The sequence below is a fragment of the Ochotona curzoniae genome, unplaced genomic scaffold (genome assembly GCF_017591425.1).
Source record: "Ochotona curzoniae isolate NIBS_2020 unplaced genomic scaffold, NIBS_Ocur_1.0 contig_4148, whole genome shotgun sequence".
Lineage (NCBI taxonomy): Eukaryota > Metazoa > Chordata > Mammalia > Lagomorpha > Ochotonidae > Ochotona > Ochotona curzoniae.
Window position 1 is genome coordinate 5,776,652 of NW_024466146.1, and position 15,051 is coordinate 5,791,702.

General features: G+C 39.8%; 1 protein-coding gene across 3 annotated transcripts in view; it reads right to left on the minus strand.

Moving 5' to 3' along the window:
* PLEKHM3 (pleckstrin homology domain containing M3) overlaps nucleotides 1–15,051 on the minus strand; it is a 202,224-nt gene that overhangs the window by 22,324 nt on the left and 164,849 nt on the right. Inside the window, exons 7-8 of one of the 3 annotated variants that reach the window (XM_040984566.1) lie at nucleotides 6,718–6,875; nucleotides 5,448–6,577 (exon numbers count right to left, since the gene is read on the minus strand). In XM_040984566.1, coding sequence (XP_040840500.1) covers nucleotides 6,547–6,577; nucleotides 6,718–6,875 — 189 coding nt within the window. In that variant the 3' untranslated portion in view covers nucleotides 5,448–6,546. Of the gene's footprint in view, nucleotides 1–5,447; nucleotides 6,876–15,051 lie in introns of those variants that run through there. The other 2 variants (XM_040984565.1, XM_040984564.1) reach the window with 2 other exon arrangements.

Below are 15,051 nucleotides of genomic sequence, written 5' to 3' on the forward strand. Positions count from 1 at the left end.
CATGCTGGGCCCTCAGATTTATTTTCACTTATCATATCCATTTATTCAATATATATTTGCTGTATGTTTGGAATTGACAATGTGGTGTTTCTAAATAAAATTTTCATTCAATGAGTGTTTCATTAATACCTTTTCCAACAGGCTTGTCTGAAGCACTCCCAGAGTATGACTGAAAACTGAACACTAAAGGAAGTTCAGCAGGTTCCTGAAAAGTGTTATCAACCTGGAATTTCAGGAAAGTTGGTCAAGTTTCCTCTGACTCAGACTTTGTGCAAACTGCAAACACTACTCTGACCAAGGAATTCAGGAGGCTAAACAGCTACATGCTCTTTCCAGCAGGGCCCATGCCCCTGTGAGCCTGCAGCTGTACTAACGGGATTGTTTCGGTGAGAAACAGCTACACCTCTAAGTACAGGACTGACTTCTCATGGTGATTCATAATCTTAGGCAGTCTTTGAGGATACAGATTCTACGGTATAAACAGATCAAGTCTCACAGGAAATTACAGAGGTAGCACTCTCTCCCAGTCCAGAGATCAGCCCAGAGGCCAAGGGCTTTACACATGTGCTTGAAACTCACCGCCCAGATTGGGTTTCTCAAACCTTTGTCCAACAAAGGGAACCAGGATTCCTTGGGCAGATACCTGCTTTTAGCATGAAGGAAAGAAGTACGAAAGAGTAGCCCAAGCCTGGAGCATCTGATAATGCCAGCACACAAGGAAATGCTAACGAACACCATGCCAGTCCCCAAGACAAAAACCCCGCAGGTGGGGGTATGTCAAAGGTATACAGGAATAACCTAGAACTTGCATGGTGAACACTACAGCAGTCTGAAATAAAGTGATACTGGCCTGCAACCCAAACTATACTATACATCCACACTGATATGAATAGGCAAACAATTGGAAAAATAAATACAACATAATGAATTGATCCATGTTTAAGGAGAGGTATTTACCCCAATGTGAACATCACACAATGTACACAATCATCACATAATCAAAATATCACATAAATATGAACATCCCATATCCATGCACAATTTTTATCAGTTAAAATGTTTTTAAAAGATTTATTTGCTTATTTGAAATTTGGAGATACAGAGAGGGATGAGGAGACACACAGAGAGAGAGAGGAGAGACATTGAAAGAAGGAGTTTCCATCCATTGGTTCACTCCCTCAAATGGTTGAAATGCCCAGGGCTGGGTCAGATCGAAGCCACGAGCCAATAATTCCATCTGAGTCTCCCATGTGCATGGCAGGAAACCAAATATCTGGGACATAATCTGTTACTCTTCCCAGGCCATTAGTGGGGAGCTGGGTCAGAAGTGTAGCAACCAGGACACAGATCAGTGCCCATAGGGGATGCAGGTATTCAAGCAGTGACTTTACTCACGATGCTATGATGCTCATTCCAATTAAAAGATTTTAAAAATGGAGTAAAAGGGGTCAAATTTCTTAGGCAGAAGGATTCCCAAATGCTTTTGTATATATTTTTCTCCTAAAAGAATGGGAAACAGTTTTCATTCATTTTGTTAAATACTTATTGTCTTCCACTTGGACGGTAGATAACCACATACACACACAGATCTTTCATTCTATGTTTTACTCTCCAAATAACTGCAACATCAGGGGTAGGTCAGGCTGAAGCTAGGGGCAGATCTCTGGATCGTCCATATAGGTGACAGAGGTCCAATCACGTGAGTCAATGCCTTTCACCTCCTAGGTGCATTAGCAGGAAGCTGGGGTGGAAGTATGCAGTAGCTGTGGACTAGAACTGACAGGGGAATGTGGGTGTCCTAAGTATTAATTTAACTCACTGTTAGCATAACGTCTGCCTCCTCACTTGTTAATATGAAATGCTCACAGAAATCTCTTCCACAGAGTACAGTTAGGGAGGAGGAGAAAGAGTAATGTTAAATGGAGAAACCTGACATGGCACCACTGCATTCATTAAGTCATGCTGACAGGGTGTAACTGAAAGTTTGTGTTGTGGCATCCAGGCTAAGCCACCACCTGCAACATCAGCATCCCATATGGGCACGGTTTCAAGTCTCGGCTGCTGGACTTCTGATCCTTCTCCCTGCTAACATGCTTGGGAACGCAGAAGATGGCGCAAGTCCTTGAAGCCCTGCAGCCATGTGGGAGATCTGGATGAAGATCATGGCTTTGGCCTTGTCCAGCCCTGGCCTTTTGGCCGTTTGGAAGTGGACCAGTGGATGGAAGGTCTCTTTCAGTATCTCTACCTTTCAAAAAAGAAAGATTTAAAGCTTGTCACTGTGAAATGCTCTGCTGATAACATGACTTTATCTCTATGGTCTTCCTCTGTACTCACATAAAATCCAGTCTAAACTTAAAGAAAAATGCAGACATGTCCCTACAAAGGGATTCTAACAAACATCAGTTCTCCAAAAAACTTTCAAGGTCAACAAAAATAAGTAAAATGTGAGATGTGGTATCATAAAAAACTGGAAAAAAAAGATATAAGCTGTGGCCCATGGGAACTCTACTATCTTTGTGATTCTTCTGTAAAACATTGTCTATTTAGCTTTGATCTCAGAGTCAACTATTTTTTCAGACTATGTTTTAGAACAGTTTTAATTTCATAGAGAAACTGAACATAAAGTTCCTATATTTTGTCTCTCTACTTCAGTTTCCATATTATTTTTGGAAAGTTTTATCTATTTTTAAAGTTGATGAATTTTTCTTTCAACACTTCATTTTTTTAAGATTTAGTTTTTTTGTTTTTTTTTAAATTGGAAAGTCAGATATACAGAGAGAAGGAGAGACAGAGAGAAAGATCATCTATCTGTTGGTTCACTCCCCAAGTGGTCGCAATGGCCGGAGCTGAGCTGATGCGAAGCCAGGAGCCAGGAGTTTCTTCTGGCCTCCCATGTGAGTTTAGGGGCCCAAGGATTTGAGCCCTTCTTCACTGCTTTCCCAGGCCATAAGCAGAAAGCTAGAATGAAGTGGAGCAGCTGGGACAGGAATCGGTACATACAGGGGATGCTGGTACCACAGGTGGAGGTTTAGCTTACTATGCCATGGCCGCAGCCCCAGTTTCTATATTATTAACATCTTAACATTAGTATGATAGTATGGTGCTACTATTACAATTCATGAATCAATGCTGACACATCATCACTCACCAAGTTTAAATTAGGGTCTACTGTTTGTTGTGTAGTTTCTATGAATTCTGACAAAAGTATAACACTATTAACCACAGAGTGAATAGTTTCACTGCCCTAAAGATCTCCTGTTTTACATTTTGTCATCCTTCTCCAGCTCTAGGATCCTTGGCCAACATTGGTCCTTTTATTGTTGGTATAATTTCAACTTTTTCAGAATATCACATACCTGAAGTCATTTAGTATATGGTCTCTAGGAATGGTCTCTTTCACTTCACAGCATGGATTTAGGGTTATTCCATGTTTTATTGTGGCCTGATAGTTCATCTCTTTTACTGATGAATAATATATGCCATTGTATGAATACATACCATTATTTGTTTGTCCATCAACCCATTGAAAGGCACTGTTTTGTTTTTGCCAGTTATGAATAAAGCTGCTGTAAACACTCTTGTAAACAAACATGTGCATGTTTTTGTGTGAACATAAATTATCAACTTAGGAGTATTTAATTGAATCTCCAGATATTCTGAGATCTTTCAGTATCTTTGGCATAGATTTCTGGTTTAATTTCATTATAGTGTGAAGACATACTTTATATGTTTTACATTCTTCTAAATTTTTTCAGATGTGTCTTATGGCCCAGAGTATGGTCTCTCTAGGTAAATGTTCTATGTGAATCTGGCACTATCAGGTATTCTGCTGTCATTGGTTGTAACAACCTGCAGGTGTCAATTAGACTCAGTTGATTGACAGTGCTGTTTTAATTGAATTCTTACTGGTTTTCTGCCGGCTGGACCTATCAGCTACGGAGAGAGGTGTGTTGAAATCTCTTAACTACAATAGTTGGACTCAGCTATTTCTCCCGTAGCTCTATATGCTTTTGCTTCATGTAGTTTATCTTTCTGTTTCAACAGGTTAAGGGTTATTATGTCTTTTGGAAAAGAACTTGTTTTTATTTCTTTAAATATTCAACATAATTCACCGTGCAAACATCTGGTTTTTCTTTGGGAATGTTTCAAAAACTACTAATTCAATTTATTGACTTAAAATTCTAGCTCTAATATTTTTGCTTCTTCTTAAATCAATTTTGGTGATTTTTCTTGTATGTAGATTTCTTTCATTTTACTTAAGGTGTCCACGTAGTTTCTAGCACTCTTTTATAAGTCTTTTATTTCTGTTTCTTGTTTATTCCCCATTTTGGCAAGTTGTGTCTTTTTCCTTAATGTCTTTTTTAGGCTAGCTATTGTGAAGGATGTCAATTTTGTTTATTTTCTACTGTGCTTTCATTGATCCATTGCTTTTTCTATTTTCTGTTTTATGATTTATGTCATGATTTTCATTCTCTGCTTCTTTTTGTTTGCTTTGGATTTGATTTCTTCTTCTTTATCCAGTTTCTTAAGGTGGAAATTCAGGTTATTAATATGAGGGTTTTTGATATAGGTGTTCATAAACTTCACTGTTAAACACAGTTATTAACTGAATCTAATGTATTCTATATTTTGTATTTAATTCTTATTCATTTCCAAATATTTGAAAATTTACCTTGTGTTTTCTTCTTTGGCTCATGAATTATTTAAAAGTATATGGTTTAAGTTTCAAATATTTTGCTTCTTACATTTTCTTTCTATTGCAGAACTTTTACACTATATGCTAGAGAACATATTTTTCACAGTTTCAATCTTATAAAATTTATTGAAATATGTTTTGTGGACTGGTATATGGCTTATTCAGTTGGAAGGATTTTAAACTTAATTTTAGTATTTCTACTAAACATTTTCATTACAATATAATTTGTGTACTATTAAATTCACTCTTATTATAATTCACTGATTTCCAGTGTGGTCATAAGACCTTGCAATCGCCATAGTCTGGTTCTGAACATTTCATCATCTTTAAAAGAAACCTTGCCCATTAGTGGCCATTGCCTTTCCCTCTTCTCCGGAACAATCACTAATCTACTTGTGGTCTCTACAGTTTAGCCTATTATGGATGTATCGTATAAATAGAACTTTCTTTTAGCTTGTTTTCTATTTTCTTTTTTTAAAGATTCATTTTATTTTTATTGCAAAGTCAGACATACAGAGAGGAGGAGAGATAAGGGGGAAAGATCTTTCACCCGATGGTTCACTCCCCAAGTGACCTCAATGGCCGGTGCTGCTCTGATCCGAAGCCAGGAACCAGGAACTTCCTCCAGGTCTCCTGTGTGGGTGAAGGGTCCCAAGGCTTTGGGCCTTCCTCAACTGTCTCCCTAGGCCACAGGCAGAGAGCTGGATGGGAAGTGGGGCCACTGGGATTAGAACCAGCACCCACGTGGGATCCAGGTGTGTTCTGTTCAAGCTGAGGAATTTAGCTGCTAGGCCACCGTGCTGGGCCCTTGTTTTTGAGGTTAATCTATGTTGTAGCTTGTACTAGGATTTCATTCCTTTTTATGGTTGAATAATATTCCACTGAATAGATTTTTTTTTCACATTTTATTTACCTATTCATCAGTTGATGCTCAGATTGCTTCCATTGCTGACTATTATAAATACTTCCACTACCATTATTTGCATAGAAGTTTTTTTGTGTGCTGTGTATTTTTGCGAAGTATTTCATCTCTAGGTTATAAGCTAAATACCTGTATCCAGGAAATAAGAGAGTGGATGCTCTGGGTGTGTATTTCTTTCTACCTATGTATTTATGTGTCTGTATACCTGTATGTGGGACAAATCCAAGTTCCTGAATGTTTTACAAACAGTCTTTGGTTTAAGATGAGGTGAAAATGGCTGAGTCAACTCTCACCACCCCAGCTCTGCCCCACAGGCGTCAGGCTTTCCTGGCCACATGCCTCACCTTCTGCTCTAAGTCTCAGTGTCAATGAGCCCTGCAGAGTGGGAAATGAGCCATGACATTCATGCCCAGAACAGCTGGCATGCACGCGCACGCGTGCACACACACACACACACACGCACACAGAACATATTATTATTGTGCTTTTGGGATGAGAGGGAAAATGATATGTATCATTTGTGATTCAAAAACAAAACACTAAAAACCCTGATTTCCAGTTAAACAAAATCCTCCATCAATGAATGACTGTGATGATGCCCAAATCTTACTTTGGTTATACAGATAATCCAACATAAACTCCTGCTTTTCTCTCCTTTGGGTCTTCAATGATCACCACTAGCCTACAGAGTATCTGTGGCAACGCACGTGGTGGAGCAGGCAGCTGTTCCCCGTGTCCTCCAGTTTGATTCTCAGTGCTGGCTGACCTGTTCCCAATGCTGCTCTGAGACTGCAAGTCCCCATTGCCCATTATTTGGCCAGGGAAAGGTTGTGGAGATTCTTCCTCCACAATCTTCATTCTAAAAATGAACCTGAACGCTTTGTATCACCTAATAAGGTAGAGTTGGCAATGTTTCTTCCAAACTCTGTTAACTCGGTCTGGAGAAAAGCAGAGAAGAGCTGGGAATACACAAAGACAGCAAGTCAAAGGGCAAAAGAAGTTCTGCAAATGCAAGAGAACCCTGATTGAGGGTAAGAGAAAAGAGACACAGCCAAATAAAATTGCATATTCAAACATTCTAAGAGAAGATCTTGTGTACCTGCTTGTTGAAATATCCTCAAAGGGGTAGAGGATCTCTCCGTTGTTACAGATTTCACAGATGAAGCCCTTCTGGCTGCAAAGGCTGCAGCTGTACACGTGTGAGGTGGCAAACTTGATGACCTTGCCCAAAAATGGAGCCAGTTTTCCCTCTATCACCTGCAGAAAGAGAAATGAGACAGGGAAATAGATTTGTTGGGAACACAGCTCTTGCAGACACAGAAAAGGAAAGGACATGCCTTTTGCTTTATACAACAGGAACAACAGGAAAACCTCTAATTATAATTTCTTGGTAACTCTGTGGGGAAAAAAAATACTCTATTATTTTTTTCTTTTGCTCCAAAAGAACTCTCTGGCTTAAGCCATTGTAAGAGGCTGAAAGAGTGAAGATTTCAGAACTTGGTTTGTGTTCATGTTTCTTTGCATTGTGGTAAAGGCGATCAAGGACTGACAAATGGGAACCCTATTTTCCTAGACCAACTTCACATTCATGATGTGGTACAGGAGGAATGTGGTAGGTTTCCCAAAATAGGATTAAAATATACAGGAAATAGGAACACAGAAGATGATGTTATATCAATTCAGTAATATTTTTTTTTCTGTTGAATTAACGGGATAGTTTTTTTTTTCATCATTCCCCCAAAGAACATACAGCAAACATAGCAAAATGAGTTTCGTTGGCTGCTGGTAGATATAATAAAATAGATGGCAATCTGAGGACCATTTCTATCCTATAGATTTTTACCTTGTAGACTTTTTTTTAAATGAGCCATTTATAAATTAGCAGATTCCTCATAGAAATTCAGATTCTTGGCTTCTTTCAAAAAATCAGAAATCCAGGACTTTGGCTCTGAGTAGGGGGCTGCATGTCCTCCAGGTGCTGCATGTGTCCTGGGGGATGGGAGCTGCTCCTCTCCCAAGGATACCTCACTCTCTTGCCCCACAAACAACCATGAGCTTGGACCCCACACTCAGTCACATTGTTTCACACATGAGTAATATTCATGGGCTGGCTTCAAAGACTACCAGCATTTCACACACTAACAAGATAAAATCTGTCTTTATTTCTCTCTTAGTAACACAAATGCATGTATATGCTGATTTGGATATAAGAAATGAAGACTGCCTTTAATTTGGTACTAGCTGGACAGTGTCTTACAAATGAATTCATGATTGAAACTACAATTTGACTTAAAAATAACATCTGAGGGAAATGTGGTAAAACACATTGTTCAGAGAAATTACAATGTCCAGGTGAATAAGTAGTAGCAATTGGATTGCACAAATAGAATGTTACAATGAATGTAATCATGTCTTTTGTAATACAGGAAGTTTTTCAGAAAATCAAAGATAAGAATAAGCCCATGATACTTTCAAAACAAACATAGCAATGGCTTACTCTAGGCTGGGGAACAAGTCAGAGAAGCAAGCCTGAGTCTTTCTATATACCACCTAGCTGTGTTTTTGAAAACAGTGAATATGGATTGTTGTTGCATTAAAATGAAGAAAGTGAATAGAAAGATTAGATTTATTGCTTTCTAAGAGTGCAGTTCTTTTTCTTAATAAACAGGACAGAGTTACCAGGGCTGTTTTGGAGTAGGTTTTGCACCACTCTTTAACTTCCCTTTCCCTCCATTACCTTCAGGAAGCTGCAACTAGACCTCATTTCACAGGCTCTAAGGGATTCATTAACCCTCATAAACCCCAGTCGGGCATGCTCCTAACATCAACACATGGTACATACTTTCTAATAACTATTGCCAAATCATAGACCCATGCACCAGGAAACCCTTTCCCCCCGTCACAGGGTGATTCCCAAATGGTAGTAACGCTATTTCCATGTAGTAGGACATGGAACAGTGTGGAAAGCAGGCCAGTGAAGGAATGATAGTTGGATACTGGAGGAGAAGCACTGGGGAAGACAGGAGGGTTGTGATCCAGGACCCAACGGCAAAGCGTGGCTATCTCAAGCAAAGAGTTTCGTCTCCATCGACTAGATTTTCTCGGGACATCAGTAGGGATACTTGAAAGGTTCTCAACAATTCCACCAAACATACACTGCCAGCAATGTATATCTACTCTTGCTTAGGACTTTATCACAACTTGAAGAACCTTCTCGGGGTGGGGAGGTAGGCACTAGGCACAGCAGCTAAGACATTGCTTCATGCTTACATTCCATATTTGGGTGGCTGACTTTGAGTTCTAGCCCTGCTTCCAATCCTAGCTTCATGGTACTGCGTACCATGAGTGGCAGCAGTGATGCCCAAGTGTTTAGGTCCTTACTATCCAAGTGGGCAATTTGGATTGAGTTCTGGGCTCCTGGTTTGCCTGGTTTTTTGTGTGCATTTGAGGAGTGAACCAGCAGAAGGAAGAACTCTGTACGTCTGTCCCTGTGATGCGTGTGTCTCTCAAATAACTAAAATGGAAAACAAAATAATTGCTAAAAAAAAAAAAAAGGAAAAAGAGAGAAAGAAAGAAGAAAGAAAGAAAGAAAAGACAAAACCTAGAGGTCAGCTTTGTGGTACAGCAGGTTATTAAACTGTTGTTTGCAACAGCAGCATCCCATATCAGAGTGTGGGCTGAAGTCCTGAGTTCCAGTAGCTTTGCCTGTAATCAAGCTTCCTATTAATGTACCTGAAAAGGCAGCAGCAGAAGACCCGTGTAGTCGGCTCCTGCTACTTTTGGGAGATAACAGGATGGAGTTGGTGGTTCCTGGCTTTGGTATGGCCCAGACTTGGCTGTTGCAGTCATTTAGGAAGTGAACCCATGGATGGAAGAATTCTCTCTCACTTTCTCTTCTACCTCGTTTTCTCTTTCTGTATTGCTCTACTGTTTAAATGAATAAACAAATAAATAATATTTTTTCAAAAAGAGAGAAAACAAAACTTAAGATTAATTTAGGGACTAAATCTTCACAACTAGCCTTTCTATCAAAGAATATGGCAACTATCTTCAATGTTATCAAATTTTCATTTATTATTACTTAATAAAATTTCCTGTTATAAGCCACTCATTATTAAGACTATTTCAAGGTTAGACTTGTGTAGGCTTCATTTTTAATTTGCAAATGCTAGGCTATTAGAATGTATTGACATTTGTATATATTGTACATATGACCATATTGCTAAGTTTTCATCAGGGCTACCCATTTTGGTTGATTCATTTAAGTTTTCTGGATGTAATAACTGGTTCCTTCCTTTTCTAGTACTCTTTGCTTATGATTTATATATCATTGTATCATCTAGGGCTCCTAAAACAACCATAAATAATAATGATGTTAGTGGCCATTCTTGATATTTCAATGAGAATTAAATAGGAAATTACAGAGTCTGTACTGAATGACTCACTTTCTTCACCAAGCACATATATCTTGTTACTCATAATATTTTATGGATTCCTTCTTTTTCTTTTTCAATAATAATTTATTGAGAAATAATTCACATATCATATAATTCAGCCAAAGTGTCCAAGTGTTCTTCGTTTCCTCACAGAGTTGAATGTCATCAACACCATTAATTTTCTAACATCTCACCAACCTGCTCCCAAAACTCCATATCCTTCAAGTAATGACCCCTGCCTCTAGGAACAAATGATCTGCTTTCTGTCTCCATAGGTTTGCCTGTGTTGGATATTTCACAGAGATGAAATCATAAAAGAATTGGTCTTTTGGGACAGGCTTCTTTCTTTTAGCAAAAAATACTTCAACATTTATGTCAAAAGTTTTTAAAAAGATTTATTTTTATTTATTTGAAAGGCAGAGTTACACACACACACACACACACACACACACACACACACACACACACACACACACAGCTCTTCTATCCACTGGTTCACACCCCAAATAGCAGCAATGGCTAGGGCTATGCCAGATCAAAGCCAGGAGCCCAGAGCATCTTCCAAGTGCCCCTCATTAGGCCTGGGGTCCAAGCACTTCAGGAATCTTCCACTGCTTTTCCAGGCACATGAGCAGGGAGCTGGATCAGAAGTAGAGCAGCCAGGTCTTAAACTAACACTCACTTTAGATGCTAGCACTGCAGGCACTGGCTTGCCAGCCTCAACACAATACCAGCCCCTGCTTTTCTTTAAATTGTCTCCAAGGTAATTCTCTTTTTCCATCTTACCCCAGATTCTTTTCATCCATGTCTGGATTCATAAAAAAATCTCCCAGGGTCTGCTGTTGTGGCACAGTGAGCTGATATATCACGTGTGAAGCCAACACCCATAGGTTTGTTTCCTAATATCTACATGGGAGACCAGGGTGGAGTTTCAGGCTCCTGGCCTTGGCCTGGTCGAGCCTAGGCTGTTGTGAACATTTGGGCATGGTAGATCTCTCTTCTCACTGTGCTTCCCTACATCTCTGTAACTCTGCCTTCTAAATCAATAAGCAAATATTTAAAAAGATTGAAGAGTCTCTGCCTTATTTCTGGGTATCATTGTGCTCTGACCTATCTACCATACACATGCATCAGTTTTAGACATCATCTCCATCTGCATCATCTTTCTCTTCAAACCTTCTGTGAATTACTTTCGGCACACCTCTGACTCACCTAGTGTGACTCAGCGCTCACCTGTTGTGTCTGGCCTATGTTCTCTTCTGCTCCTGTGCCTTTACCTGTGACATTTCCTTTTTCCCAAGCTTCCCTTCTTTTCCTAAGACCTCCTTACATTTCAAGTAGGCTTCATGGCTCAGATCTATTCTGGCTTCATCTGGCTACTTGTCACCACAGATCATTCATGCTGCTTCTTTCTACACGTTTGCTTCCACACTCTATACTTGCACACAGGATCTGATGCTATTTGTTACTGTTTAATGTGACTGTTTTGACTTATCCAAATATAGATCAAACATACAAAAATATTTAACTATTCTTACCTATAAAAATGTCCTATTAAATGGGGGAAATATAAACTCCTAGGAGAATATAAATTGTATGAGGGTATTTACTTTAAATTCTCTCTGTCAAGCACCTTAGTTGTTGTTGACTCAGGATACTTTCCTGTCTTTTCTCTTGGTTGTCAACAGTCAGTTCGTGGAGGTTGTCCTGATGTCAGAAACATTTGCAATCCTTCTACTGTGTGATTTAGGGAGCAGCATAATGCACGGAGGTGGTGGTGGCTTAGCAATGCATAGACCTATCTGCTTCTTTATGCTTGATTGATTGCTTATCCATGTCAGCTTAGGTTCATGGCCATGCTCCAGATGGCTGAAGCTTTTGGCAGTCATGCTTTCAGAAAATTAAAGTAATATAATAAGCTTATTTTTAAATTTACAAACATTCTTTTAATATTATAGAGAGGAAAACTTTCCAGAGGTTTAAATCTTGTCTTTGGACACAACTACTGGAATACTGGGAACACAATCCAGCTATTTCTGGTTTCTGGTCTAGCGATTTTATCAGCTTGAATAAGTGGGTTCGAGAGGTGACATCTCAGAGGGTTCTTTTATAAATTATCTTTCCTCCTACCATCTCCTTTCCACTACCCAAGAGGCTTGTGTCTTTTACTCCTGACTTCCTAGCATCTTGGTGGCTTTGGGCCATCTATCCTATTCTTTTCTTTTCTTGTCTTGTCTTTTCTTTTTTCTTTCTTTCTCTCTCTCTCTCTTTCCTTCCTTCCTTCCTTTTTTCTTTTTAACATTTATTTATCGATTTGAAAGGCACAGTTAAAAAGAGAGCAGAGACACATCCACCTACTGTTTACTTTCCAAATGGCTACAACAGGGCTGAACCAGACTGAAGCCGGGAGCCCCATCCGGGTCTCCATGTGAGTGCAGAGGAAGAGTACGTGGGTCATCCTTTGCTGCTTTTCCCAAGCACATTAGCAGCAGGGAGCTGTTTTGGAAGTGGAGCATTCAGGACATGAATTGGTGCCTGAATAGGATGCTGGAATTACAGGCTGTGGCTTAATTTGTTATGCTATTACACTGGTCCCAGGGCATTATTTCACAAACACTAGAAAGAGTGTGGCCTTGATAAGATGAATGTCAGAGGAATCTATGAACTTCAAGTCCTAACTAAGAAAGAAGAGTAGAAAATAGCTGCCAGGAGACAAATGGATTTGTGAAGTGATTAAGGATGGGACAAAGTCAAGTGGGCCATCAAGTGCATAGCTTGAGGGACATTAAATGTAAAACTTCTGCTATTTCAAATCTAAATCTGCATGCCTCGTTAGAGTGATGTTGGTTTCCCTTGGATCCCGGGAAGGTTAAAAACTCTACCAACTGTGCAGCTGATGCAGGAGATTTCAACATCATTGAGAAAAACAAAACAAACAAAAAAAAAACCACCAGGGCTCATCAGGACAAAAGAACCTTCTCAACAAAACCAGACAAAGCTTGTTGAAGAATGCAGGCTAGCCGTGGTGACTCTTATCTCCTTACAAAAATGGGCTTTTTTTCGAGCACACACTGGATTCACTCTGCAGTCTCCCTGAGAGGCTGACACAGAGCTGTCAAGGCCTGGGTGCTGGGAAGCAGGGAGTAGAGTGGATAAGGCAACACTGATCTGAGTAAAATTTCATTTCAATCACTTGGCAACTCTGAGACTTGGGCAGGTCATTTAACCTCTTTTTGAGACTTGGTTTCCTCAACTGAAAAAGCAGGACGGTGTCTACAACCGTGCAGGGTTGAAGGAATCATCAGATTTTATCCACGGAAGGCACTGAGCACAGTGAGTGATTTGGACAAGTGAGAAGAATATCACAAAGTGTTCTGCAAAGAGCCAGCCCTCCTTTTAAGCACAATTTACAATAGCAAGAGGACAAAAAGATATGAAGGTAATGTTATTTTTTTTTTAAAGAGTCATTTTATTTTTATTAGAAAGTCAGATTTACACGGAGGAGAGACACAGAAAAAGATCTTGAGTTGAGTTGAGCTGATTTGAAGCCAAGAGCCAGAAGCCTTCCTTCAGGTCTCCCACATGGGAGTCCCAAGGCTTTGGGCCATCCTCCTGTGCTTCCCCAGGCCACAAGCTGGGATCTGGATGGGAAGTAGAGCAGCTGGGATACAAACTGGCTGGCACTCATTTGCCATTCCGGCACTCGAATGAGGAGGATTAGCCAATCAAGCCATTGCGTCAGGGCCTGGGGGAAATTCTTAACACACTTCAAACATAATTGAAATCATTCACATAACAACTTGGCAGTACCTGGAAAGTGCCGTTTTTACTCCATTTCCCCTAGGAATTAAACTACTGAAAGGTAAATAAAACTTTATAAAAATTCATCATAAATCATAAAGACATTTCATTTTCAGTATCAGAAGGCTGCTTTAGTAAACCAACATAGCCAACTGGATGTCATGAGTAATGGTGAAATAAGCCACTCAGCCTAACCTATCTCCTGATTTATTTGCTTTAAAGTACATATCTGCATGAATAAAATCATGACAAAGTAATCGGAAGAAAAGCATTCAAGTTCTTCCCCCATCTCATCAATCCTTCATACCCAATCTCCTTCACTTCTACCATATACTGAGTTGTTCTACCTCACTGAGAAAGGGCAGAGGTCCAAAACAGGGCACGAGGCTTTGTTTTCGCTTTCCATTAAACTGATGTTTTTTCCTCGAAGATTTCTTTATTAATTTGGCAGGCTGAGTGACAGACAGAGAGAGATGTATAATAGGTAAAGAGAGAGCAAGCGAACGAGAATCTTCCATCCAGTAGCCTACTCCCTAAATGTTTGCAATAGCTGGGGCTAGTGCAAGCTGAAACCTGGAGCGTGGGGTCTGTCATGTGGGCAGCAGGGGCCCAGGTACTTGGACCATCACCTGCTGCCTCTCAGGTGCATTAGCAGGGAACTGAATTACAAGTGGAGCAGAGGGAACTCAAACTGGTGCTCTGACATGGATCCTGGCACCCTAACGTGGCTCATACCACTGTGCTAAGTCTGAAACTTAGTTTCTCCTACCAAGAACATCCTATTCTGATTTACTTACTTGGGGAGTGTGCATCAGTGACTGCTTTGTGGTGACTGAGTGTACATGAGGAGTCCTCAAAAACCTTATAGGGACTGTGTACACGAAAACAATTAGGCAGAAGCTTTTCTGCACCATAATCAACTTGTGCTAACTTGTTATAACGTGTCTGAACAGGATCACTTGTAAAAGATAAGATATAGGTTTAAAGAAGGTTCCTATCTGATCAACGTGAATTGTATTAAAACAAGAGAAAACAACAAATTTATGATGAAAATTAGCTGGAGGAAAGGTGAAACAATTTATGCTTTACAAAAGGTTTAGAGAACAGTTATCCAAAGGAACCCAGCAGATTACAAATGGACAATGAATCTTAATAAGGGACAGATGATACTGAAGATGAAGCCTGTACTGTATATA